Genomic DNA, 10,503 nt, shown 5'->3' on the forward strand with positions numbered 1-10,503 from the left:
CAGCGACAGGCTGAGGGCGAAGGCGGAGATCATATAGGGAGCGATCATCGCAGGGTGACGTGACGCAGGCGAAACAACGGCGAAGCGCCCAGGCTGGCGGCGACGTTTTCGTAGTCGCTCGAAAGCCGTCAGCCCGCCATCACGTTGCCGAAGGTGAAGGCGGAAATCAGCACGAAGTGGGCGACGGGCACGATCAGGAAGTACCGTTCATCTGCAGCGGTCCCTGGCTGAATGCCACCAGCACTCCCTAACCGATCGACACCGAAGGCACCGCGCTGGGTATGAGAACAGCGTACTCAGCAGCGCTGGCCGCGCCCCTGAGGTGGCGCAGCGCCAACGCCGCCCAGGTGCCGCACAGCAGCGCGAACAGGCTGGCGCTGAAACCGATAGCCAGGCTGGCGACCAGCGCGTCCCAGGAGGCCCGCTGAGGCCTGGCGGAAATGGCTTAGAGTGAAGCCCTCGGCAGCACGCCGTTCCACTGTTCGCTCAGGCTGGACATCAGGATCACCGCCAGCGGCAGGCAAAGAAGACAGGCGAACAGCGTGACCGCCAGCGTGCAGGTCAGGGTGCGGCCGGTGCGAGACCAAATCAACATCGTCAGTTCCTCAGCCCGGCGCGCGCCGCGGCGTAGCGGTAAAGGGAGAACCCCGAGCGACAGCGCGATATTCACGACGGCGATCGTGCATGCGACGGCGTAATCCGACTCCAGAATCGCTTTGAGTAGAACATCATCGCAGCGTGGTGACGCCCTTGGCGCCGATAAACAGCACGATGCCGATTCATTGGTGGTCACAGCAAACCAGGCTGCCGCCGGCCAGCAAGGCCGGCAGCGCGGCCGGCAAAATCACCTGGCGTACCACGCGCCCCGGCCGGGCGCCGAGAATGCTGGCGGCCTCGAGCTGGCTGCGATCGATCTGCGACAGCGCCGCCTCAGCGGGCGCATCACCAGCGGCGTAAACACGGTGATTTCCGCCAGGATCACGCCCCCAATGGAGTAAAGAAGTCCACCGGCGGCAGGGTAAACCCGAAGGCCGCATCAGCGTGCGTTCAGCAGGCCGTCGGATCCTAGATAAAGTGAAGGCCAGCGTGATCAGGAAGGTCGGCATGGCGATAAAGGTATCGATCACCCGGGCGATCAGCCGGCTGCCGGGAACGGCGTAAACACCAGCAGCAGCGACAGCAGGGTGCCGAGTACCAGGCAGCCCAGCGTCGCCAGCAGCGCAATCTGCAGCGTGTTGAGCAGGGCGCCGACAAAGCGTCGGGATTCGAACACCTGTTGCAGCGCGGCGGCGCTGAACACCCCTGATCGTCGGTAAACGCCTGTTTTGACGATCAGCGCCAGCGGATAGAAAAACAGCGTCGCCAGCACCAGCAGCGGCAGCAGGATCCACAGACGGCGCGGCAAGCGCAGCCGCAGAGCCGGCGAATAGCGTAGAGTCGGTCATGTCAGTCCTCGATCAGTACCGCGTCGTCGGGGCGAAATAGAGCGGCACGCGCTCGCCGAGCTGCGGCATCTGGCTGCGATGGGTGGTGACCACGCGCAGCGGATGGCCTTCCGCGTCGAACTGCAGGTGCGTCAACTCCCCCTGCCAGTGAATATCGCGCAGCGTACCGATGATGCAGTTGCTGCGCTGGGCGTCGGCATCGAGCGCAATATGCTGCGGCCGAATACACAGCAGTTTGTCGAAACCGCGTTGCGCACCATAGGTAAAGCAGCCGATCACTTTGCCGGCGCAGCTGACGTGGTCATGCCTTGCCCGGTAGTGGTCTCCAGCGCGGTGGCCGGCAGCAGTTGGCGCGGCGAGGAACTCGGCGGCGAAACGGTTCGTTGGATGATGGTACAGCGCGCGGGTCTCGCCGTGGGCGATCAGGTGGCCGTCGCGCATGATGCCAATCTTGTCCGCCAGCGTCAGCGCTTCGCCCTGATCGTTGGTGTGACGTACAGGATGGTCAGATCCGGCAGTTCGCGGTGCAGCGGGCGATCTCTTCCACCATGCTGTGGCGAATTTGCGCGTCCAGCGCCGACAGCGGTTCATCCAGCAGCAAGACTTTGGGGCGCACCGCGATGGCGCGGCGATCGCCACGCGCTGCTGTTGGCCACCGGAGAGCTGGCTGGGATAGCGCTTGGCGTAGGCGGACATGCCGACGATGGCCAACGCCTCTTCGACGCGCTCGGCGGTGAGGCCGCGCGGCTTGCCCTGGGCGCGCAGGCCGAACGCCACATTGTCTTCGACGCGCAATATGCGGAAACAGCGCGTAGTTCTGTACCACCATGCCCAGGCCGCGCTCATAAGGCGGCACGTCGGTGACATCGACGTCACCGATGGCAATACGCCCGGCGGAGGGCTGCACGAAGCCGCGATCGCCCGCAGCACGGTGGTTTTACCCGAACCGAGGGGCCGATCAGCGCCAGCACTTCGCCGGGGGCGATGGTGAGCGTCAGGGGTTTCAGCACCTCGGTGCCGCGATACGACACGCTGACGCGTCGAGCTGAATACCCGACGGCCCGGCGATGTCCTGGCTGCTATCCCGCGCCTCGGCGCGGGAAGGAGGGTAGAAGCCATCGTCAGCGTCATTCGGTCACCTGGTGCCATCGGGAGATATCGGCGGACAGGCTGCTCACCACCTGATTCCAGTCCGGCGCCCAGATCTCAACGCCTTTCAGGCGCCGCCTGCGACTGCTTGAAGTTATCGTCGGTCGGGGTGACGTCCTTACGCACCGGCATGCCGTAGGAAATGGCGCTGACGCTGCTCTGGGCTTCTTTGCTCAGCAGGAAGTCGATCAGCTTTTTGCCGTTGGCGCTTTGCGGCGCGCCTTGCACCAGGCCGACATAGTAAGGCAGCACCAGCGTGCTGCGCTTGCCGTCCGGCCCGGCCGGCCAGAACACCTTCACGTTCGGGTTGCTGCGCATCTGCGCCAGGTTCATCTGCAGATCGCCGTTGGCCACCAGCAGCTCGCCTTTATGACCAGCGCGGTCAGCTTGCCGGTGGAAGCGGAAGGGTCGACGTTGTTGCTTTGCAGTTTGCCGAGGTAGTCGAAACCGGCGTCTTTGCTGCCGAGCTGTGAAACGCCTGCAGCATCACCGCGGTGCCGTCACCCGCCTGGCCCGGCGTGGAGTACTGCAGCTTGTTGCGGAACTGCGCGTCCAGCAGCTGTTGATAGCTGGCGGGCGCCTGCGGCACAGCTTGGCGTTATAGATGAAGCTCAGGTATTTTTCACCAGCGGCACGAACTGCGGCTGGGCGTCGGCGATCTGCGCCGCATCCTGCGGGGTGAAATCCTGCAGCAGTTTTTTCCGCGCGCGGCGCGCTGGATGAACGGCGGCAGCGTCACCAGCACTCGGCCTGCGGGTTGCTGCGCTCTTTCGACAGCCGCTCGACGATGGCGCCGGAGCCGCCTTCGACGTACTGCACCTTGATGCCGGTTGCCTGAGTGAAGGCGTCGAACTGGGTTTGATACCAGCTGTGATCGCCGTCGTGCAGCCTCGGCGGAGTAGACGGTCACCACCGCGTCGGCGGCCCAGACCGGCGCGGCGCCGAGTGCGATGGCGGTCATCACGACCAGACGAGAAAGTTTCATAGCTTCAGCCTCACTGTTGCGGGTTAATGCGAAACTGGTATACACCAGATATGCGGCCAAGCTAATCGGCGAATATGACAAACAAATGAAAGCGGCAAAATATATTTGCCGGCAACGGGATTGGGCGTGGGAGAGAAACGGGGGCGGCAGACGCAGCCCCGTCATGCTGGGGGTTAAAGCGTATCGACTTCGATGCGCAGGCTGTCGTGGCGCCAGTATTCGATATCGAAATCGAGAATGCGGCCGTGCTGATCGTAATTCAACCGCGCAGCAACAAGGCAGGCAGGCCACCATGGCGCCGAGCGCGTTGGCGGCGCGGTAAGGCAGGGCTGTCGGATAGAACGACAGATGCATGTTGCTGTAAATCAATGCGTAATGCTGTTGATAGACCTCGGTCAGGCTGCCGTTGAGATCGTGGCTGAGCAGTTCCGGCACCCGCTGCGGCAGGCAGTGGTTTTCGCAATAGCAGATGGCGCGGCCGTCGGCGTAACGCACGCGGCGTAGCAGATACACCTGATCGAACGGTTCGAGCGCCAGCGGCTGCATCACGTCGAGCGCACCGTGGTTTTTTCGCCGGACAGCAGCGCGGTGCGCGGCGTGCGCCCCTGCTCCTGGCAGAGGCGGTGGAAGTTGGTGTTCTGCGTCGGATCCAGCCACAGCCGCTCCGGCGTGACGAACCACCGCGGCGATCGGCGCGGTAGATGGCGCCGGTGGCCTCCAGCTGCGCCAGGCTCTCGCGAATGGTAACGCGGGTGGTGGAGAAGATGGCGCACAGCTCGCGCTCCGAAGGCAGCTTGTCGCCCGCCTGCAGCGCGCCGCGGGTGATACGCGCCTGAAGCTGATCCTGATCTGCAGGTAGTGGGGCATATCGCCCTGATGTTCTTTCATTTCATCTCGCTATGGCATCGGCCGACATTCCGGCACGCGCTTATTATACATAGCCAGATGAATTTTTTTGTTTCACCGCGCTTTGTCGTTTGACCAGGGAAGGAATTGCCGCCACAATGCCTGCATCTGGTATAGACCAAATAGGTGAATAACATGTCCGATCGTAACTACCTGCTGTTGACCCCCGCCCGTTGACCACGTCGAAAACGGTAAAAGAGGCGATGCTGTTCGACAGCTGCACCTGGGATGAAGATTACAACCTGGGCGTGGTGCAAAGCATCCGCCAGCAGTTGGTGGCGCTGGCGACGCCGTCCGCCGGTTACACCTCGGTGTTGCTGCAGGGCAGCGGCAGTTTTGCGGTGGAAGGCGTGCTGGGGACGGTCATCGGCCCGCAGGACAAGCTGCTGATCGTCAACAACGGCGCCTACGGGGCGCGAATGATCGAAATGGCGCGGCTGATGGACATCGACCATCACGCTTTCGACTGCGGCGAGGTCAATGAGCCGGATTTGGCGGCGATGGAGGCGGTGCTGAAAAGCGATGCGCGCATCAGCCATATCGCCATGGTGCACTGCGAACCACCACCGGCATGCTCAACCCGCTGCAGAAGGTCGCCGGCCTGGCGGCGCGCAACGGCAAGACCTTTATCGTCGACGCCATGAGCAGCTTCGGCGGCATTCCGCTGGATGTGACGCGCTGGGCATCGATTTTCTGATCAGCCCGCCAACAAATGCATTCAGGGCGTGCCGGGCTTCGCTTTCGTCATCGCCCGCCGCAGCGAGCTGGAGAAATGTGCCGCCGTTCACGCTCGCTGTCGTTGGAATCTGTATGCCCAGTGGCGCTGTATGGAAGACCAGGCCGGCAAATGGCGCTTTACGTCACCGACCCACACCGTGCTGGCCTTCGCGCAGGCGCTGAAAGAGCTGGAACAAGAGGGCGGTATTGCCGCGCCCCCGCCGCTATCAGACCAATCAGCGGCGGCTGGTGGCGGGTATGCGCGAGCTGGGCTTTGAGACTCTGCTGGACGATGCGTTGCATTCGCCGATCATCACCGCGTTCTATTCGCCAAAGGCCGACACTTACCGCTTTGCCGAATTTTATCAGCGCCTGAAGCAGCAAGGGTTTGTGATCTATCCCGGCAAAGTGTCGCAGAGCGACTGCTTCCGCATCGGCAACATCGGGGAAATTTATCCGCAGGATATCGAACGTTTGCTGGCGGCCGTTGGGCAGGCGATGTACTGGAATCAATAAGGATTGACCATGAAACAGATCAACGCAGTGATCCTCGACTGGGCCGGCACCACGGTGGACTTCGGCTCCTTTGCGCCACGCAGATTTTTGTCGAGGCATTCAAACAAACCTTCGATATCGACATCAGCCTGGCGGAGGCGCGCATTCCGATGGGGCTGGGTAAATGGCAGCACATCGAGGCGCTGGGCAAGCTGCCGGCGGTCGACGCGCGCTGGCGGCAAAAGCTGGGCCGTTCGATGAGCCATCAGGACATCGACGCGCTGTATCAGGCGTTTATGCCGCTGCAAATCGCCAAAGTGATCGACTTCGCCGATCCCATCGAGGGTGTGCCGCAGGTGATTGCCGGGCTGCGCGAACAGGGCATTAAAATCGGCTCCTGCTCCGGTTATCCGCGTGCGGTGATGGAGGTGCTGGTGCCTGCCGCCGCGCAGCGCGGCTACGCGCCAGATTACTGGGTCGCCACTGACGATCTCGCCGCGGTGGCCGGCCGGGGCCGTGGATGGCGTTGCAGAACGTTATCGCGCTGGGCATCGATGCGGTGGCGCACTGCGTGAAGGGGACGACGCGGTGCCGGGCATTACTGAAGGGTTGAACGCCGGATGTGGAGCGTCGGATTGGCGCTGTCCGGCAATGAGTTTGGCGCGACCTGGCAGGAGTACCGCCAAATGGCGGAAGGTGAGATAGAGCTGCGCCGTACAGCGGCCGCCGATAAGCTGTACGCGGCGGGCGCGCACTATGTGAAGACACGCTGGCGCACTTGCCGGGGGTGATCGCCGACATCAACCGGCGGCTGGCGAACGGCGAGCGGCCGTAACGACCGAGCGCGGGGCATAAAAAAAACCGGGGATAATCCCCGGTTTTTTCGTTTTGAGACGGGGGTAACGGTGAGCCAATTCGACTTCGTCTTCGCTGTCCATCACGGCTTTGTCGGTTTGCTTCATCAGCTGGCTGGTGATGGTGCCTGCCGCCATGGAGCCGTTGACGTTCAGCGCGGTACGGCCCATGTCGATCAGCGGTTCGACCGAGATCAGCAGCGCGACCAGCGTCACCGGCAGGCCCATCGCCGGCAGCACGATCAGCGCGGCGAAGGTAGCGCCGCCGCCCACGCCCGCTACGCCGCGGAGCTGATGGTGACGATGCCGACCAGGGTGGCGATCCACACGGATCCAGCGGGTTGATGCCGACGGTCGGCGCAACCATTACCGCCAGCATCGCCGGGTAGAGGCCCGCACAGCCGTTCTGGCCGATGGTGGCACCGAAAGACGCCGAGAAGCTGGCGATGGATTCCGGCACGCCCAGGCGGCGGGTCTGCGCTTCCACGTTCAATGGAATGCTGGCGGCGCTCGAGCGGCTGGTGAAGGCGAAAGTGATCACCGGCCACACCTTGCGGAAGAACTTCATCGGGTTAACGCCGGTGAAGGCCAGCAGCACAGCGTGCACCACGAACATGATGGCCAGGCCGATATACGAGGCCACCACAAAGCTGCCGAGCTTGACGATGTCGTGAATGTTGGAACCGGCGACCACTTTGGTCATCAGCGCCAGCACGCCGTACGGCGTCAGCTTCATGACCAGACGCACCAGCTTCATCACCCAGGCCTGCAGGGTGTCGATAGCCACCAGTACGCGCTCGCCTTTCGGCTTGTCGTCTTTCAGCAGCTGCAGCGATGCCACGCCGAGGAAGGTGGCGAAAATCACCACGCTAATGATCGACGTCGGGCTGGCCCCGGTCAGATCGGCGAACGGGTTTTTCGGGATGAACGACAGCACCATCTGCGGCACGGTCAGGTCGGCCAGTTTACCCACGTAGTTGGTCTGGATCGCCGTCAGGCGCGCGCCTTTCCTGCGCCCCTGCACCAGGCCTTCGCGTCAGGCCGAACAGGTGGTGACCAGCACGCCTACCAGCGCCGAGATCAGCGTGGTGACACAGCGTGCCGATAGTCAGGACGCTGATTTGCCCAGAGAAGAGGCGTTGTGCAGCTTGGCCACCGCGCTCAGGATCGAGGCGAACACCAGCGGCATGACGATCATTTGCAGCAGCTGCACATAGCCGTTGCCGACGATGTTGAACCAGCTGATGGATTCTTCAGCACCGGGTTGTCGGAGCCGTACCCAGCTGCAGGCCCAGCCGAACACCACGCCGACCACCAGGCCGACCAGCACTTTTTTCGCCAGGCTCCATTGCTTGTGGCGGGTTTGCGCCAACAGCAACAGGAGCGCGACAAACACCAGCACGTTATCACGAGCGGAAGATTCATCCCCAATGTCTCCATAATCTTTCTTATAAAAACGACTACGCATCACGTATGTCGCGATGTAAATATCGTAACAGTTTGCCGAGTGGCCTACTTATATCCAAATGGATTTGATATAGCTTTTTGTGTGTTTTTGTTCGTTTTATATACATGAAGGTGATGGGTTGAGCGGATTTTTGTGATCAGAGTCTGATATTTCTGATTTGCTCGACATAGGATTGCACCGGCAGGGTGAAATCACCTTGCCAAAAGATGGCAAACGCCACCAGGCACAGACACAGCACGCGCTCGAGCTGATTGCCTTTTTGCGAGTTGAGCAGCGGCAGGCGAAAACGCCAGCGGCATGGCCACAGCAGCGGAACGCCGGCGGGAGTGAGCATATCGGCCAGCAGATGGCTGAAGTAACCGATGATCATGGCGTGCAGCGCGTCGGCCGGGATCGGCCAGCTGCGCGGCACGTCCAGCTGGAACAGCGCCATGCCGCCGGCGATCGCCAGCAGGCTGTGGGTGAAGCCGCGGTGGCCGAAGGCGCGGGCGATGGGCAGGGCAATCCAGCGCAGACGCTGGCCCAGTACCGACTTGGGGTGATCGATGTCCGGCAGCAGCGAGGTCAGCAGCGCGCGCGGGTAGATGTGCCACCAGTCGCCGGTAGCCAGCTCTGGCGTCACTTCCGCCTTCTTGGCGAAGATCGCGCAAGCGACAGAGAATATAAGGTGTCCTTCCGCGGTCATGCTGTTGCGATTCCGGCTGGTAAACTGTTAATTTATCCAGTATATGGGAAAATTCCCAGTAGTGGAAGCAGTTACCCTGTAACCAATTGTTTATTTTTCCCGGTTTTACAACGGCTTGTTACGGCAATGCGTAACAATCATCGCTTTTGACGGACGTGAACAAAAAGCGGGCAACGGGCGGTGCGGAACGGAGAGAAATAAGGGCGGTTTTCAGTACGCAGCGGCGGGAGGAAGCGGCGGCCGCGAAGAGCGCTGCGTGGCAGTGACAACGTTTCGCGGACCGTCGCTTTCCCTGCCGCCCAGCATAATAACAACAGCATGCCGATTCAATAATAATGAAACGCTGTTTCGTTTGTTTTGCGGCACGGATCCCTTTTATGGCGCTGAGCGGAAAGCCAGGGCGCCGGTGCCGGCGCCGCAGGTCAGGCAAAGTGGGCGGGGGTGAGCTGTTCCAGGGTCTCCAGCTGGTGGTCTGCCAGCGCCCAGCGCGGATCGTGGCGGTATTCGGCGGCCGGGATCACGATGGCGCATGCGCGCGGCCTTGGTGGCGATCATGCCGTTAAAGGAGTCTTCCAGCGTGATGCAGCGCAGCGGATCGCTGCCCAGCCGTTCGGCGGCGATCAGGTAGACCTCCGGGTGCGGTTTGCTGTACGGCAAGTATTCGGCGGAAACCAGCTGATCGAAGTAGCCCTCAAGATCGAACATCTTCAGCACCTGCTGTTGCATGTGCAGCGGCGAGGCGGAGGCGAGACCGATGTTCAGCCCCTGCTCGCGGCACAGTTCCAGCGCCTGCCGACGCCCGGCAGCAGCGGGCGCGTCTCGTGCACCAGCTCGATGGCGCGTTCGATAATCCGTGCCGACACCTCATCGAGCGAAACCCCTTGCCACGGCATCGCCTGGTACCACATTTTCACCACCAGATCGATGCGCAGCCCCAGGGTGTCCGGCAGTTTGTGGCGATCGGACAGATCCAGACCCAGCGCGCCGAAGATCCAGCTCGGCCTGCAGCCACAGCGGTTCCGAATCGATCAACAAGCCGTCCATATCAAAAATTGCGGTTTCAATGCGTTGCGAATAAGCCATTAGCGGTTAACTCCTGCCGGCGGGTGAATGTGCCCGACACTCTATCATCGCCGACGGCGAGACTAAACTTTGCCTGCGCGTTTGGCTTTTGCCAAAGCGAAGGATATTCCACATCTCGCGCACTTTAGCCACCAGCGTTGGTGTTGGCGCTCGGTAACCTGTTGCAACATGCGCGCATAGTCCAGCACCAACCCCGGCGTCCAGGTCATGCTTTCGCCACGGCTGCGCAGTACCGCCAGCATCCACAGATTGGGATCCAGCACCATAACAGAAAACGGCGCCACAGATGTTTTCTCGCCCAGCACGCCCTCCAGCGCACTGTCGAGCGCGCCGATGACCGTGGTGGAGCAGTTACGCCGGGTCAGGTTGTAAGTCGCATCCTGTCGGTAGCGTAACCAGAATGCGCGCAGCGCCGCCGGGTTATAGCGATAGAACTGAATTTTTTGTCCGGGGGCACCAGGCGGCGATCTCGCCCGACAGGTCGGGCGGAAACGTCCGTCGACGTTGTTCTGTTCGCCGGCATGCAACAACTGGCGGAAATCCTGAACGGAATGGCTGATGTCGTTGAGCGGGTAGTGACTGATATACACATCCGGCGCGAGCGCCAGGCGGCATGGCCGGTGGAGATATTGCCGCCGTTGTCGACCGCCGCGATGTATCGGTCGACGATGTAACGCCGGCGCGGATCTTTAGCCGCACCAATCGGTGTCCAGACA

General features: G+C 61.9%; 3 protein-coding genes across 3 annotated transcripts; all 3 read right to left on the reverse strand.

Annotated features, from left to right (window-relative positions):
• Positions 1 to 1,457: 1,457 nt before the first annotated feature.
• Positions 1,458 to 2,594, reverse strand: LOC120349580 (putative 2-aminoethylphosphonate import ATP-binding protein PhnT). The gene has a single exon (XM_039419980.1). It carries the CDS (start codon positions 2,592 to 2,594, stop codon positions 1,458 to 1,460), a length of 1,137 nt encoding a protein of 378 aa, XP_039275914.1.
• A 3,903-nt stretch (positions 2,595 to 6,497) lies between these two features.
• Positions 6,498 to 7,491, reverse strand: LOC120349585 (L-cystine transporter TcyP-like). Its single transcript, XM_039419988.1, has 2 exons — positions 6,922 to 7,491; positions 6,498 to 6,842 (listed from the first exon to the last, which is right to left on the reverse strand). The coding sequence occupies exons 1-2, from the start codon at positions 7,489 to 7,491 to the stop codon at positions 6,498 to 6,500; spliced, it is 915 nt and encodes a 304-aa protein (XP_039275922.1).
• Positions 7,492 to 8,155: 664 nt separating this feature from the next.
• LOC120349592 (inner membrane protein YdjM-like) lies at positions 8,156 to 8,704 on the reverse strand. Its single transcript, XM_039419998.1, has one exon. It carries the CDS (start codon positions 8,702 to 8,704, stop codon positions 8,156 to 8,158), a length of 549 nt encoding a protein of 182 aa, XP_039275932.1.
• Positions 8,705 to 10,503: the final 1,799 nt, after the last annotated feature.

The sequence above is a fragment of the Nilaparvata lugens genome, chromosome 1 (genome assembly GCF_014356525.2).
Source record: "Nilaparvata lugens isolate BPH chromosome 1, ASM1435652v1, whole genome shotgun sequence".
NCBI lineage: Eukaryota > Metazoa > Arthropoda > Insecta > Hemiptera > Delphacidae > Nilaparvata > Nilaparvata lugens.

Coding starts and splice junctions, on each gene's coding strand:
- LOC120349580 (XM_039419980.1), bottom strand. CDS start 2,594: ATGGCACCAGGTGACCGAATGACGCTGACGATGGCTTCTACCCTCCTT.
- LOC120349585 (XM_039419988.1), bottom strand. CDS start 7,491: ATGGTGCTGTCGTTCATCCCGAAAAACCCGTTCGCCGATCTGACCGGG. Junction 6,843..6,921: donor TCTACCCGGCGATGCTGGCG/GTAATGGTTGCG, acceptor CGTCACCATCAG/CTCCGCGGCGTAGCGGGCGT.
- LOC120349592 (XM_039419998.1), bottom strand. CDS start 8,704: ATGACCGCGGAAGGACACCTTATATTCTCTGTCGCTTGCGCGATCTTC.